Raw genomic sequence first — 16,716 nt, 5'->3', positions numbered from 1 at the left:
TTTAAGAATAAGAGATTCAATTAAAAAATGTCCTCTAAATTCTAAAAATCATAATTTTAGAACTGAATACATTATTTGTATGAACTATGCACAACATCGTTGCACTGGTGTTTTCATCACTGCAATTCCCTATGATTGAATGTTAATGAAGTGATGTTTTCTCGATTCACGACAGATATTCATTGTGATTAATGAGTCGAATGCCATTACTCTACTGAAACAAGCCTATTTTTTGAAATTTGAATTAATCGCCCGCTTTAATAAAGATTTGCAAGGCCTGTGATGTTGCCATACATAACATCGTCTCATATTCGATTACCGGGTACTCTGCTATAATACAACATGGCAATACTCTGAAAATACAACATTGCTTCATTTGGTTGAAGGAGAGTGTGTGAGAGGTTGTCGCGTAAGGGTTACCATGTTAGCTAATTTCATACAACAACGGGATAATTAGATAAAAAGTGCTAGCATTTGAACATATGCAATAGAAAGAGATAAACATAAAGTTTTCTCCAATGGCCTAAGTTTGACAGCAAAAAGAGGAAAAGACCCAAAATCGAATAAAATTTGTTGATAAACTTTTGTTTTTGCCATTGAATTTGGCAATAAAGTTACAAATTCCAAAATCAATTATTTGTTAATGGAATTGGGCGATAATAATTATCAATCCAACCCTGAAACTGTACAAAGCTGTGTGGTGATGATTGAAAGTGCAAAAGTGAACGAGTGCTAGCAAAGGAAGAAGTAAAAAAAAAACAAGAAAATAGTAACAAGAGAAAATTAAAGAAAATAATAGTTGTGATTTGTTTGTTTACTGTGCTCTCGGTGTGGTGATTCCAAGTGCAAAAGGCCAAACCCAATAAAACGAAAACAATTGGGAATCAGTAATTTGCCCAATTCTCTGTGTGGTGGTCGTCGTCATGGGTGAACATACTAAAAGTAGTGCACCTACAGAACATATGCAGCAACAACATCACCACCAGCAGGAGGCTAGTACAAGTAGTGGGAGTGCTGGATTAACTCCCTCCCCAGAGGCAGCTTCCGCTAGTGCAGCAGCTGGTGGCATAGCATCAATAGCCAAGGATGCCCGCGAATTAGAGGAAATACGAAACTTACTATGGGGTCCAACCATACGTTTGGATGTGTTTCGTCGCTGGTCTCAAGGTGGGTGTGGGCTACCACAAAATAAAAAAAATTAATGGAAGCAATAAGAATGGATGATATTGGCCCTTAATATGATGCTGTTGTTTCTATTGTGCTCTAATCAACCCCTTTCAATGCCCTTGGCCTTTTCCAAAAAAAAATCTTCCAAATCATTGACACCTGCTCTATATCGTTGTTTTCAACTTTTGCTTTCAAGTTTTATTTTGTTTTACTTTCATATGCTGCAAATTGAGTGTTTTTCATTGGATACTTCGGCCAAAGAGGGGGAAAAATTTTAAATTATTGAAATTCTTTGCTGCATGAGTCATATCTTTGCAGTTTTCCAATATATATATTTTTGTTAAAAAAAAAGTTTTGTTCATATATCTCTCTGAAATTATCCACATGCACAGATTGCACACTGGGTGTCTTATGAAGTGGTGTTGGTAATTCATTTATAAACAAACGTGGAAATTGTGTTCACGAGATGTTGTTTGTTTGTAGTAAAACAATGCCGGTGTATACAGTAAATCAACATTGATTCAGAGCTGTTGCTCAAAAAAATTTGTTACACTAGAATGGTATTCAATTTCAAAATCTCAAGTAATTTTAGTTTAGTTTCTTATGAATGGAGAACTAAAGCCTATTCACTTTATTCGAGGTTGGAAATAGCCAATATGAAGGAATTACATTTAGTTGCGACTACTCAAGGAATGGAGATCCTCACCACACTAATTTTCGAAAAAACAGATATACGAGAATCTTTTTATTTTGCAATGGGTTACAAATGGGACACTACGAGTCATATTTGGATATTGTTTGCAAAAATACCATGCTCATCTGCATCATGGTATCTTGTACCCATTACATATCATATTTGGATATTGTTTGCAAAGATACCATGCTCATCTGGATCATGGTATCTTGTACCCATTATCTGAGAAATAATATGTGAATGATTCAATAAATACAAATAAAAATTTTCTACATAGTTTCATAAACTACAATAACTCTATGCAAGTCGGTCTCCATATTTGATTTTCAGAGCAAGTAAGAGGCGCAATTTTAGTCCGACTTGCTTGAAAGTTGGCATGTGATGTTTAACCCCATCTATGAACCCTATTTCCTGAACTTTCCTAGAGAACAATTTTCTTCCAAACTCTTTAAAATTCATCCAAAGGCATACATAATCTGTTCTAGACCCATACAAATCGATTTCGAGCTTCTAGAGAGTGAATACTTAATAAGAATTAGTTTGAAAACTTGAATGGGAATATCACAGTATATGGATCTTATATTTCCACAATCTTCTATTTTAACAGATTTTCTTAAAACGAAGACGTTTGAAAACGACAACAGCCCCTAATAAAATGGTTCTTTCCGATTAATTATCTTTTTTAGCCCCATGTAAATCGATCTCAAATTCATTAGACTTTTTATGAAAACTTTACGTTTTGTCTTCTATTGACATTTCGATTCAAATTAAAGGTCCATGTTAGGTTAGGTATAGTAGCAGCCCGATGTATCAGGCTCAGACTATTCAGTCCATTGTGATACCACAGTGGTCAACTTCTCTCTTATCGCTGAGTGCTGCCCGATTCCATGTTAAGCTCAATGACAAGGGACCTCCTTTTTATAGCCGAGTCCGTACGGCGTTCGACATTGCAGTGAAACCACTTGGAGAAACTTTGAGACACTCAGTAATGTCACCAGTATTACTGAGGTGGGATAATCCACCGCTGAAAAACTTTTTGGCGTTCGGTCGAAGCAGGAATCGAACCCACGATCTTGTGTATACAAGGCGGACATGCTAACCGTTGCACCATGGTGGCCCCAAAGTTAAAGGTCCATAATTAGATGTAACCATATAAAAATTTTCCTGGTGTGATTTCTTCAACTATCTCCTTGAAATAAGTCCAGAGTAGAGGTGTGCAAGTGAGAAAAAATTTACTCAAGACAATGAAACGAACACTCTTGGTTGAAACTTCACAATATGATCCCATAATCTGATAAAGGGTGATTTGTTAAGAGCTTGATAACTTTTTTTTTAAAAAAAACGCATAAAATTTGCAAAATCTCATCGGTTCTTTATTTGAAACGTTAGATTGGTCCATGAAATTTACTTTTTGAAGATAATTTCATTTAAATGTTGACCGCGGCTGCGTCTTAGGTGGTCCATTCGGAAAGTCCAATTTTGGGCAACTTTTTCGAGCATTTCGGCCGGAATAGCCCGAATTTCTTCGGAAATGTTGTCTTCCAAAGCTGGAATAGTTGCTGGCTTATTTCTGTAGACTTTAGACTTGACGTAGCCCCACAAAAAATAGTCTAAAGGCGTCAAATCGCATGATCTTGGTGGCCAACTTACCGGTCCATTTCTTGAGATGAATTGTTCTCCGAAGTTTTCCCTCAAAATGGCCATAGAATCGCGAGCTGTGTGGCATGTAGCGCCATCTTGTTGAAACCACATGTCAACCAAGTTCAGTTCTTCCATTTTTGGCAACAAAAAGTTTGTTAGCATCGAACGATAGCGATCGCCATTCACCGTAACGTTGCGTCCAACAGCATCTTTGAAAAAATACGGTCCAATGATTCCACCAGCGTACAAACCACACCAAACAGTGCATTTTTCGGGATGCATGGGCAGTTCTTGAACGGCTTCTGGTTGCTCTTCACTCCAAATGCGGCAATTTTGCTTATTTACGTAGCCATTCAACCAGAAATGAGCCTCATCGCTGAACAAAATTTGTCGATAAAAAAGCGGATTTTCTGCCAACTTTTCTAGGGCCCATTCACTGAAAATTCGACGTTGTGGCAGATCGTTCGGCTATTCATGATGAAATGTCAAAGCATACTGAGCATCTTTCTCTTTGACACCATGTCTGAAATCCCACGTGATCTGTCAAATACTAATGCATGAAAATCCTAACCTCAAAAGAATCACCCTTTATTATTATTTTATGCCTTCCCTAGCGAATTGAAACTGCATTATTATTTTCAAGGAACTCATGGTATAATTTAATTCTTCTCTGTTTCCCTATTAACAGGTTTTGAATTTAGTGATGTTGAACCCTCAGCTTTGGTACAAAAACAAGGTGGACCCTGTGCTGTGATCGCCCCCGTGCAAGCCTACATTCTTAAAATTCTTATCATGGACACTCCTGGCCATTTTCTAAAAGATGTAAATAAATCTCTTATATATATGCAAAAAAGAACCATAGGGGTCATTTCAATAATAATCGATTTTGTTTTAGTTAACGCCAGATAAATGTAAAAGTCTACTCATTCAAGCCCTTTGTACCATACTAAGTAAATGTAAAGCGCAAAGTATACGTTTAGTTACCTTACCTGTAGACAAGTGTATGGAAGCCAAAGAAACATCGGGTGATGTCATCAATAATGCCGATGATGTATGTGATGATGCTGATAATATGAATAGAGTTGCAGCAACACCGTCAGATGCAGATATAGGTGATGATATTAGCTTGACTACTATCGCCGATGAAGAGGTATCACCCGAAGAGTATCACAATCGCCTGAATGTTCTACATTTCAATAGTATTGAAGAATTGGAAAAATACTATAGCCATAATTTTGATGTGTTATCTGCCAAATATGGAGTGCTCCTTTTCATGTATACGGTACTATTGACCAAGGGTATTGATAATGTTAATTCCGAGCTATTAGATACTTCGGAGCCGCTGATACACAATACCTATGGTTATGGTTCACAGGCTTTGATCAATTTAATGCTAACCGGTAGGGCAGTGGCCCATGTATGGGATAATGATCAGGATGTTGGTGGCCTCAAGTTGCGTGGCATCGATGAGCAAAGTGATATTGGCTTCATTACATTGATGGAACAAATGCGATACTGCACTGTGGGATCGTTTTATAAAAATCCCCGAAATCCTGTTTGGGTAATGGGTTCGGAAACTCATTTAACTGGTAAGTGATGATCACCTAGGCAAAAAAGGATTTTTTTTAATAATTTGAATAATTTCTATACAGTGTTATTTAGTAATGAAAAGAGGCTTGTGTCACCGGAAACACCATCGGAAATAGCCCGACGGGTATTCAAATCGTATGATCCAGATGGCAATAATTTCATACCAACACCTGTCTTGCAAGATGTTCTAGCTGCATTGGATTTAGTCAGTGAAGCGGAATAGTAAGTTTATGCAATATGTAAAAAAATAGATATGTATGGAAAAGACGTTCAGATTTTTTGAACTGACTTCACGTAAGAACGATACCTTTTATTTACTGTACTGGTGAGAGCCACCGTGATGCAATTGGTGCAATAGGTTCTATCCCAGTTTCGGTGAAACACCCAGTTTGTCTGTCTGTAACAATAGGCGCCAACCAGTAGAGTTGGCAATAGACGCAATTGTAAATTATTTTATTTATATCAATGCGATAGGCCATATTAGCTGAATGAGTTACATCCAAAAAAATGTATGTAATAAAATTGGCCATAAAATATCATCATTTAAAAAAAGATAAAGAGTAAGAGCTGAAATAGAAATCTGCTGAGAATCACTGTTTGCTGAAATAGCTAGCATTGTCTACAATATTTTTATTCCTTTGGGTAACATTTTAAAACGAAAATTTGCAAAAATACACAGAAAAAATATCAATTTATTTCAAATTAAAAAGTTGATTGAAGCTGAACAAATTTTCAATTAATAAATTAATTGATACAATTAACTTTTTAATCAAGCCAATGATTGGAAATTTTAAATTAAAAATACGAAGTTAAAAAATGAGAAACATTTTTTTTTATTTTTAATTAAAAATTTATTTCTAACAAATATTTTGATTAAAGAAAGTGAATAAAAATAGTTACTTTTTTCATAAAGAAAAAAATAATTTGCAATCAACATCAATTAAACCCTTAATAAAGTCCATTAAAAAATTAATTGAAATTTGATAAAGAAATCAAAATAATTTTTTTAATCAAGTATTTTTATGCGCAATTAGAACTGTGATTGACACTGTCATTTTCGTAATTGAAGACATATCAATAAAAAAAAAATAAGATTTTGTGTGTATATCTGCAGACAATTTCTATTTTTGCACTGTTTTCTGAGTGTAAGCGACCCTAAACCATTAATGTGGAAGTTATAGAGTATCTTTAAAACACCATAATAAATCAGAGCCAATCCAGCATTCGTAGTAGTTGAGCCCCTTCCTCTGAAGAAGGTTTTCCCTGATCAAAGATTTTTCTCGGGTGGCGTAATGCATACCATATTCGAACTCCACCATGTATTGGGTACAAAGTTCTACTAAAAACTGGCATCCGCAATCGAATTACTTGGGTTGTGATAACAGTTGTCGATGGTATAGACTTAAGGAGTCTATGTTAGATAAAACAACAGAATAAATACTAAGGGCCAGTTTCTCAATGTCTTGTTATTATTTGTCGTGTCGATAAAACAGCTGATCCCATACAAAAATTTTACTAACCGGAGGTCTATCCACCGGTTAAAATTAATCGGAGGATGAGAAACTGGCCATAAGCCTCTTTAGTTCTCGATTGTTTTTATAGAGAAGTCTATAAATAATTATGGACCTGTGTGAACCAATTTTCGCATGGTAACTAGAAGGGCAAATTTCAACTGGATCGGATAAAATTTGTTCCTCCATGAGGCATCAGCAGTCAAGGGTGGTTTATATGGAGACTATGTATATTTATGGACAATTTTAGTATGATTGTTAGAGGGCATATACTAAAATCACGTACCAAATTACAATCCAACGGGATGAAATTTACTTCTCCAAGAGGCTCCGGAGTTAAAATCTGGGGATCCGTTTATATGGGGCCTATATACTTATGGACCGATATGAACCAATTTTGGGTTGGTAGTGAGGGGATATATAATAAATTTACTCCTCCAGAAGGCCATAAAGTGAAATTTGGGGCCGGTATGTCCTATTTGCAATATCATCCTACATCAACAACAACTACTTGTACAAAGTCCCTAGGCTGTTTCGTTGGGAAGTTAGTGTGATTTCAACAGACGGACATCTCTAAATCTACATAGAATTTCCCCACGACCCAGAAAATAAATCTTATGGGGTCAAACATTACATTTCTTTTGATCGTTAATGATTTGTATATAAAATGTTGTTAAATTATACATATTTTTTTTAGAAATATTCTAATTATTTCGTTTTTTCTTTGTCAGTGTGGAAATCATGCAAAGGCGTTTAGATCCTGAAGGTCTTGGCATTATATTACTAAATGCATTTATGGATGAATTTTTTCCTCTTGAAAAGCGTTCAACACCAGATACATTTGATTTAATGCATTACAATGGCATACCAGGATCAAATGATGGCAATAGGGTAAGAAAAGTTTTTAATATCGTAACAAAAAAATTAAATTGACATTTTTTTAATGTTTTGATTTTGCAGGTTCGTTACTGTAAAGGCTCCGCCATACTCCTAGAGACCGATTTAAAATCGGTTTATGCATCAAATCCTTTAATGACATGCCTGCAAACTAAATGGCCTAATATTGAAATGAATTGGCATGATATGCGAATACCTTCAATGAATTGACCACTTAGAAGAAATATGAATCTAATATTCTAAAGAAGAAATGAATCGTGCTGATATGAACAAATGTAACTAAAAGAAAACAATACGAGGCCTAAGTAACTCCCCCCTCCCCTAACATGAGTGTGAATAAATTAAGGGTAATGGACCATTAAAAAAGAGTGAGGAATTTACAAACGAGAACATAAGAAATGCATCCTGCAAAAATAGAACCACTACAAATTCAATTGCCGAAAGGATATTATACAAAACAAAATGGGTTGCAAAGTAGTATTTGTGTTAGAACCACTGTGTAATTTTGCGCTTAAATACAATTGCAATGCCCTTAACATGAAAGAAGAAATAGAAAGTATTTTTTCTCATAACGCTCCTTTGCATTCAAACATTAACACACAGCCAATCCAAAAGTTTATCCCAAATATCAAGAAAAATTTAGCAATAATGATACAGTAGAACCATTTAACAGTTTATCTCCACATTTATTATTACTCTTCGTTAGTAAAGAAAATAAGATCAGACATTTAGAAAAAAACCAACCAAGGAAATTAATACGAAAAAGAACACACTTCCAAATTAATAATAATGAAACTAATGGTTATAGTAACTCAAAAAACTGAATTTGAATACCCGCCATAATCTAACAAAACCAATGTATTTATATATATTTACTATATATATAAATATGTGTATACCTATGTATCTATTAAATTATGTTGTTAATTATTGACAAAATGAAATGAAACAAAAAAGAAAGAAAATCCTAATAAAACCTCCAAAGTATTTTATTGTAAATTGTTTTCTACTGAATTTCTTATTGTATATTTATTTGTAAAAGAGAAGCCCCCTATCCTTCCTACACCACAAGTAACCTATGGAATAAAAACAAATTCATTAATTAAGAGTTCAGATTAAATTTAGCACTTAACATAAAAAATGTAATAAAAAGAAAAAAGGTAAATTACCATTAAGTACACTATAACAAAAAATTAAAAATTGTTTCTAATCTGTTTATTCCAAAGGAAAGCTCAATAGCTAAAGAATTGCATTGCATTGAATTGTTGATAATAAATTTATTAAGGTCATTAAAACAGAATCATAAACTACTTTTGTAGACAGAAGCTAGTGTCTACAACAGTCCATAGTGATCTAATGGACCGTGTGGTATAAGAATGTTTTTTTTTTTTTTGTTCAATGTTTTGTTCAATTAAAATTGGGGTGAATTTGAAAAACAAAAATATTTCATTAAAGAAATATTTTTTAAAAACCAAGTTGTTGATTCGTTTAATTTTTTAATCAAATCGAAAACCAATTATTTTTTAATTGGGTCAAAAATTAATTGGTTGTTTGTATTAAAAAACAACTCCCATTACTCTTCATTATCTCTTCAGTTTTATCGAGGAGTGCGAAATCGTCGTAAAGGGAGTGCTGTATTAAAAGATTATTTTGTGCTACTTAGTGAGAAAGTGTTGTAAGTAGTACATTTTTTCTCATCTTCGGTATGTCTCTATAAAGTTAGACTTTCGGAAGCAACATATGACAAAGTATTTAACAGGTGTAGGTTTTGGACACCCTAGTAGTGTATTAAAATGACAGAAATATGTGCGATAATACTGCAACTTACCTTTTTAAACGGCAACAATCAATGCTAGCTAACATCGTTTGCAGGAACTTTTTTTCTTTTCATTTCTGTTTACTTTGCTTTGGTAAGATAGTATGTCTTCTTCGGTTGGTAAGTGGACATACATACTTTTTTCTTTTCATTTCACTTTATTCTCACTTCAAAGATATTGTTGTTTCCAGCTTTATTTATCTTTCCATGGTCGCTATATTTATCCAAACTATAATTCATTGTTCTGACTATTTCAAGTACTTCATAAATGTAAAATCTTACAAACTACAGGGAAACAATTGAAATCAATGTGGATTCCTGTTAGGAATATTCGCAATATAAATTTGTTCCATCAGTCGTATCTACTATATGCCAAATTGAAGGCACTTCATTTCACTTCTAATGTGCGCTGGAACGCTGCCAATGCCATGGCTTTTAGTTTATCGCTCGTTGCCGGAATATTACGCGATATGGGACATTCCCTGGCGGGTAGACCACATAATTGTCTACGCAATTTTAAATCTTGTCGAGCACTTAAAGCTCTACTATTTATGCCGCATGCATTTGCTATTAGGTTATCACGTTCCAATTGGATTTTTCGTTGAGCTACTTGCATACATGCCAAGGGTGACATAGTATCTAGGTTTATTGTTAAAGATGTTTTATGGGCAACTTCCACCAAGGGTTTTATGTCCAATTTTTCATCTTTGGGCTTAATGTCCGAGGCATTGCTTTCATCGTTCTCCACTGGAGTTTGAGAGTCATCATCTAAGGTTGATAACGATGATACTTCATCTTTGATTTCAGATTTAACTGAGTTACTTTGTTCATCCTTAACATCTGTTTTATCTACCGGTTCTTCCTTTATTTCTTCTTCAAGTTTTTGTTTGGCATTAAGCAATAGCTGTTTACCATAATCGCCTGCCATTCGCATAGATATGCCAACGTCCAAGATAATACGATGAGGTTGCCATTTCTCTTTTGCAGTGGTCGTCTGATAAGTTGGTAAACGTTTTGTTTCGGCCACCAAAGAGGACCAGTCCACACCCAATGCATCGCCAACTCCTATTTTTTTTTTGTAAAAAAAAACAATTTTAACAAATTCCAATAATTGTATTCTGAAACATACCTTTGGCTGCCCTTTCCTCTTCTAATTCACCATCGGATATTTCTTCGAAATCCATTATTTCATCGTCATCTGCTTTATCTTCTGTAGCATCTTTATCTGGTTTACTTTGAGAATTGGAATCTTCAGTATCAAGCTTAGCTTTCTTTTCGGTTTTATTTAATATGTCATCGTCGCTATCACTGATTTCGCTAAGTTCTCCAGATTTCTTTTCTTTATCGGCTGTGCTTTCCGAGTTTTGTTCTCCAGTCATTTCACGCCCAGCCTCCATTTCAGAGGCACTTGTTTTATCATCCACTTCTCCAACGATTTCCCCAGCTTCTGGTTTATCATCGGTTTGGCCAATTGCTCGTCCTGCTGCGGGACCTTGCCCTAAAATACTGGGATTTGTGGTACCACTTGCAGTGCTTTGAGCAGCGGCTTTGGCTGCGGCCACTAAAATACTGGGATTTGTGGTACCACTTGCAATTAATAAATTAATTAATTAGTAATTAACAGATTATTGTACATAGCAGGGACAATTACGAAGGGGGTTGGGATCCAAGATTTGCCAAAAAGTCTCATATGCGGAAATCCGAAAATGCAAATGTTAAGCTACGCAAATATCCAAGATAATCAATTTCTGCTATTTACATAATCTCATTTAGGTGTATGTGGTGCGATTATATCTGATGTGGTGGATATTAGTAGGAAGTTAGTAGTTCGATGTGATTCAAAAAAAGGTGCTAAGTGATTTCGTATAATGGTATATTCCCCACTTTATATTTACATTTCCGGAAAACCCAAACCCCAAAGCATGCGTATGGATATTTATAATAAATGCAAATACACTTACGCCTTTGCTGCGGCCAAGGCAGCTTGCTGCTTCTTCAAGATATTCGGATTGGTGTAGGTCATATTCCTCTTATTGGGGAATCTTGGTGAACCTTCATGGAAGCCAGCTGATGTTGGCAAGCTTAACAATGCCGGCGGGTGATGAGCTCTAAAGTTGTGCATTCCGGGCCCACGTTCACCGTGGATAATGTGACCTCCACGTCGGTAACCTCCTCTTCCACCACGATCACTTCGAGGATGATGCATCATTGGACCGGGCGGTCCACGAGAAGAATAACTGGGAGGTCCTGAAGAGACGGTTGCTTCTTCTCTTTCTCGCCAATCTTGGCTCCAAGGTCTGCCAGCAGAAGCAATTTTTTCACGAGCCTCTGGGACTTCGCGTTTGTCATGTTCTAACCAGGGCTCGCGTGGCGGAACTTCAGGTTTCTTTGATACTTCTATTTGTCCCTCTTCTGCATCCCAATCTGGTTCAGAAGTTGGCCTTTGGTCTCGTGCGGAAGGTGGTGCAATTTTTACAGGCAAAGCTGAACTACCGCCTCTCTTGGATGCTCCAAAACCAATACCTCTAGCAGAAGAATGGGATGTAGTAGCTGCCTCTTCGATGGGCCACTCTCTGGGGCTACCAATCCATTCTTTTCTCTTCCAATCGGTGGCAGTGCGGCCAACATATGGTCTTTCACGTTCTCTAGGTATTGGCAAACGATCACGGTCTTCGGGGTAGAGATGATCCGTCTCCATTTCACGATAGTCTCGTGGATCATGCATTTCCCTTGCTCTCATTTCACGTTCCGAAAGCCATTGATCACGACTGCTTGCACCACGGCCTTCTTCAATAAATGGCCGTTTGTAGGCGCGTTCTCTCTCATCTTCAGGATAAATTACATCTCGTGGATCGCCACGCATGCGGCTACTGGTGCCCGGTCCAGGATATTCTGTGGGACTCATTTCACGGCGACGAGCCATGTACTCACGCTCACGCAGCATTTCTTCTCTTTCCAATATAGCTCGTCTTTCACTTTCTGTAAAAGTGAAATGTTGAATATTGTTAAATTCAGTAATCGTTGCAATTATCTTACCTTCATCGTATTCATCTCTATGCTTCCGCACATATCCATGCTCGTATGGATCAATTTCGCGCTTTGCTCTTTCCAATGAACGATCACGACTATCATAACCGCGAGCAGCAATTTCACGGTCCGGGCCTCTGGCTAATAGCCTTTCACTCACTGGCTTCCCATACTTTTCCTCTTCCTCCCTGCGCAGTTTTTCACGGGCCAAACGTTCTCTTTCCCTTTGTCGTTCTTGACACCTTGCCAAAGCCTCAGCGCGTTCTTTATCTCGGGCAGCTTCACGTTCACGCCGCTCACGCTCCCTTGCCAGGTCATCATGGCGCAGTTTCTCGTGACGCAAACGTTCTCTTTCCGCCGAAGGTGTCCGATCTCGGGTACGGGTCTGTATTATAATTTTTTCCCTCGACATTAACTGATGATGCATACGTGGTGGCGTTTTCTGCCTATTCACATCCTGATGTATGCGTATTTTAGTGATTTTTGTTGGAGAACGACTACTGCGATGATGATGCTCCCTTTCACGTTCCCTTAAGGCGCGATGTTTCTCTTTTTCTCGTTCCCGTCGTTCTTTACTGGCTGCCCTTAAGTGTTTGCGCTCAGCCAATTTTTTTAATTTTGCTTGTGTGGCCGGTGACAATGCCCTGTGCGAATGACCACTTAGGGCGGCCGCTGCTTTCTTCTTTAACTTAGCTTCCTTTAGTTTGCGTTTCAAGTGATTACGTTTGGCTTCCAATTTTTTTTGGCAGCGTCTCTCCTTGTCTCTTTTGTGGCGTTCATCTCCACTAGAACTACTTGAACGCCTCAACCCTGGTTGTCTTGACTTTTTATGACGATGTCGCCGCTCGTCATCAGAGCTACTATTTGTTACAAATAAAATTTTACATTAATAAGCACAAAAATAAAAACAATGCTTTCCAAAAATACATTTTATTTAGCTGATTACTTACCTATATGAGCTCGATGAGGAACCAGAATCGGAATCACTACTAGAACTTGATTCACTGCTAGATTCGGCCTTGCGTGCTTTCTTATAACGCCTCAAGGCTTCCTTCGACTTTTTATCCATCACTTCGCACTATATTTAATCATTTACGTGGTTCTATTGGAAAAAAATCACAATCTATAATCTTTTTGGTTGAAGAATTGTGAAACAACCCTGTTGTCGGCAGTGTTACCACTTTAATATTCATAAATGTGGGATACCGATTACATACAAGGAAACGTTTGTATTCAATACGCTTTCAAATATTTATTCAAAGCACTTCTTAATGTAATTCAATTTCCAAAAAGGGTGACTTTATAACTATAATGTTTTTGGTAACATGGGTTTAAACAGCTTACGCACGTTTGTTGTTTTGATTCACTGTCCAAAATATTCAGTTTGGTCTATAATTTTACCATGATTCGTTTTACAACCGAATAGAGCTGCAATTTTATTGTCAAAATGCGTGCTGTAGTAACAAAAATCATCACACGAAAATTTCTGTTCAGCGAAGAAGCTCATTCCCTGCCAGCATTTCAAAGTTCCATTTCAACCTCATCGTTACCACAGACTCGTAAATGTCACTTCAACCATCATGAAAAGGTACATCAAAAAGTACATGCAAGTAATTTGCCATCCCTACTGTTAAAAAAGCCATTTTTTTGTGAAACGCCAAGCGCAACCAGCTTGTTATATTTTAATTAAATAAAAACGAAAATAAAGTTCTGAAAACATAGATTATACGCTTAAAATTGTGAAAGGTATATTGGTGACCAATTTGGTGATTTTCCAAATGGAATAAAGTGATTGTTTTTCAGATATTTTACAGACACGCTGCCTCCATGGAATAAAAACACTGGTTGATAGACGCAGCAACATGTAACTCGCTACTTGTAACTCAACATCATCATTAATGCCAAAAATTATGTTAAATGTAATGTGATAGTGGTATAAATGTTATATTTTTAAGAATTTGTAAATGTTTAATCAAATTAATAAATATCTAAACAAACGTGTTTTACTCGACCACAATGATTCTTTTACAACTATCTTAAAATGCACTTTTTCTGATTGTTTGGAGGGTCCCTTATTGGCGTCGTTCTAAATTGATCTATAAAGGCACCTAATAATTGCACTCATGCGAAACATTTTTGTAGTAACTTGGCGTGGTACAACTTCACAATAGTGACGGCGCTTTTCCGACGAGTTTTTGATGTCGTATATGATTGTTTTCGACGTAGTGGGGATTCTCAAAAGAGTCCCCAAATTCAAAAAATGTTGGCAGGGTTTTTGGCTCAATGGCTAATAAGCAGAATTGCCGATTTTGGAGAGAAAATCAGTCAGAAGAATTGCAAAAGTTACCAAAAAACTCGTATTTTGGTGCGGTTTAGGGGCTGATGTTGATGATTATGAGTTTTATCCGTGCCCTGAAAAGTGTCCCAATGTTTACTTTTTCTACTTGTAAACAACAAACAGCTGTTAAATACTCAAATCACCGAAATCTCGTTATCCCTGCCAGCATTTCAAAGTTCCATTTCACCCTCATCGCTAGCACAGACTCGTAAATGACACTACAACAATCACACACTGTGATGGGGAAAGCATATCAAAAAGTAGAAAATGTACATGAAAGTATTTTGCCATCACTATTGTTACAAGAGCCATTTTATATTTTGTGAAACGCCAAGCGCAACTAGCTTATTATAATTTATTTAAATAAAAAGAAAAATGAAGTGATGTTATTACGCTTAAAATTGTGAAAGGTATATTGGTGAACAATTTGCGAATTTCCAAATGGAGTAAAGTGATACTTTTTTCAGATATTTTTCCAGACACGCTGTCTCCATTAAGACTAAACACTGATAGACGCTAGTATCAGCCGAATATAGCAGAATTGCAACTTACAAATCTACATATTTCCTTTTTAAGCGCTATGTTCAATGTGTTTTTATTCGTGTAAATGTTATACCTGGAATAATTTATACATTTTTATTCAAATTAATAAACATCTAAACAATCGTATTTTACTTAACCACAATGATGCTTTTACAACTATCTTAAAATTCACTTTTTGTAATAGTTTGAGGGACTCTTATTGGTGTTGTTCTAAATTTATCTAAAAAGGCACCTAATAATTGCTTTCATTTCCATTTGGAAAGTCAAAAATTGTTCACCAGTATACCTTTTACTGCGGGGCGGGGAATTTTCGAAATCGGTTCAGTATAATAAATCAGATTTAGAATTATGGTTTATATGAAATTCTTTACTTCTACATGCTTTAAAAAGGGCTTACGAAGTAGAGGGACTCTCCAAAATATAAAAAAATCCTCCTCTTTATTCCACGACATTTATTTGGGGGCCCAAGAGATACATTACAATTTACTCTATTTCCTAAGAAATTTTTTACTATTGTGAAATTATTTTGTTAGGACTCGAGTCGATTTGTTGCCCTCATCTGCGTACATCACTGATTTGGAAAATATATCCCATTCATATAGAATAGAGTTCATATCGGGACAACAGCGCCTTTTGATCGATTACTCAATTTTATTTTTATATTTATATATTTGCATCCCAATAAACACAAACGTTTGAAAAATGCTAAATTTAAACATTTTTTCAAACATTTTTTCAAAGGATTAGAGTAATATTCAAGTTGAGAAATTGTTGAGAAAATCGCGTTCTCAACAAAAAACAGACATTACCCTCAACAGTGAAATTCAACACATTAGCAATAATATCTCAAGTGTTGTCCTCAAATTGAAATGCATCGCTACTCAATAATTTGTCAAACAATTTTCGATGCGAGTCAAATTCGAAAATAACATCGTTGCAAATACTTTTCAACCTAAATTTGTATGAATGATATCCCAACTTCAAATTGAAAGTCAAAGCCAAAATTCTATGAATTTTGTATAATTTATTTATTTTCATCAAAATAAAATATATAATAATACACTACACTACACTACATAATACACTACAATACCAATTGATAAATAATAATCTTATTAAACATATCAACAAATAAAAACAAACAACAAAACTTTAAATATCTTAAACATTATTAGTAAACACTTTTGCATTGCTTATTCGTTTTCCTTCCTTTTGGTGTCATAAAACAGCATTAAAATTTATTACGTTCCTAAATTCAAATTACCCACATAATTTGAATTTAGGAACGTACTGGACCGCGTGTTAGAATTGATTTCCAGCAGAAGGAATTCACAAAATATCCATTTTAAACTGATAATATCATATGAATTAAACTGACGATGTGATGCACATTTTCATCCAGAAGTTGTTGATTTCAACAATTTGTTGTTTTTAACAATTTTAATTGGTTGCACTTGTAATGTTTCTGGAAACTTTTTATTGTCGATAAGCC

General features: G+C 35.8%; 2 protein-coding genes and 1 long non-coding RNA gene across 5 annotated transcripts; 2 read left to right on the top strand and 1 right to left on the bottom strand.

Moving 5' to 3' along the window:
- Positions 1–481: 481 nt before the first annotated feature.
- LOC142231750 (ubiquitin carboxyl-terminal hydrolase MINDY-3 homolog) lies at positions 482–8,499 on the top strand. Its single transcript, XM_075302379.1, has 6 exons — positions 482–1,167; positions 4,191–4,324; positions 4,398–5,091; positions 5,155–5,314; positions 7,335–7,494; positions 7,564–8,499. The coding sequence occupies exons 1-6, from the start codon at positions 924–926 to the stop codon at positions 7,708–7,710; spliced, it is 1,539 nt and encodes a 512-aa protein (XP_075158494.1). The 5' UTR covers positions 482–923; the 3' UTR covers positions 7,711–8,499.
- A 993-nt stretch (positions 8,500–9,492) lies between these two features.
- On the bottom strand, positions 9,493–13,499 carry Flacc (Fl(2)d-associated complex component). 3 transcript variants are annotated; one of them, XM_075302376.1, is made up of 5 exons: positions 13,294–13,499; positions 12,353–13,203; positions 11,278–12,295; positions 10,446–10,903; positions 9,493–10,381 (listed from the first exon to the last, which is right to left on the bottom strand). In XM_075302376.1, the coding sequence occupies exons 1-5, from the start codon at positions 13,410–13,412 to the stop codon at positions 9,705–9,707; spliced, it is 3,123 nt and encodes a 1,040-aa protein (XP_075158491.1). In that variant the 5' UTR covers positions 13,413–13,499; the 3' UTR covers positions 9,493–9,704. The 3 variants fall into 3 exon arrangements, with proteins under 3 accessions (XP_075158491.1, XP_075158493.1, XP_075158492.1); XM_075302378.1 differs by having other exon boundaries at positions 10,446–10,885; XM_075302377.1 differs by having other exon boundaries at positions 12,353–13,200.
- A 495-nt stretch (positions 13,500–13,994) lies between these two features.
- On the top strand, positions 13,995–14,385 carry LOC142231748 (uncharacterized). Its single transcript, XR_012720895.1, has 2 exons — positions 13,995–14,089; positions 14,147–14,385. It is a non-coding gene; the product is annotated as an uncharacterized LOC142231748 (long non-coding RNA).
- The last annotated feature ends 2,331 nt before the right edge of the window (positions 14,386–16,716 follow it).

The sequence above is a fragment of the Haematobia irritans genome, chromosome 3, assembly GCF_050003625.1.
Source record: "Haematobia irritans isolate KBUSLIRL chromosome 3, ASM5000362v1, whole genome shotgun sequence".
NCBI classification, from domain to species: domain Eukaryota; kingdom Metazoa; phylum Arthropoda; class Insecta; order Diptera; family Muscidae; genus Haematobia; species Haematobia irritans.
This window is presented reverse-complemented; position numbering and strand designations above follow the sequence as displayed.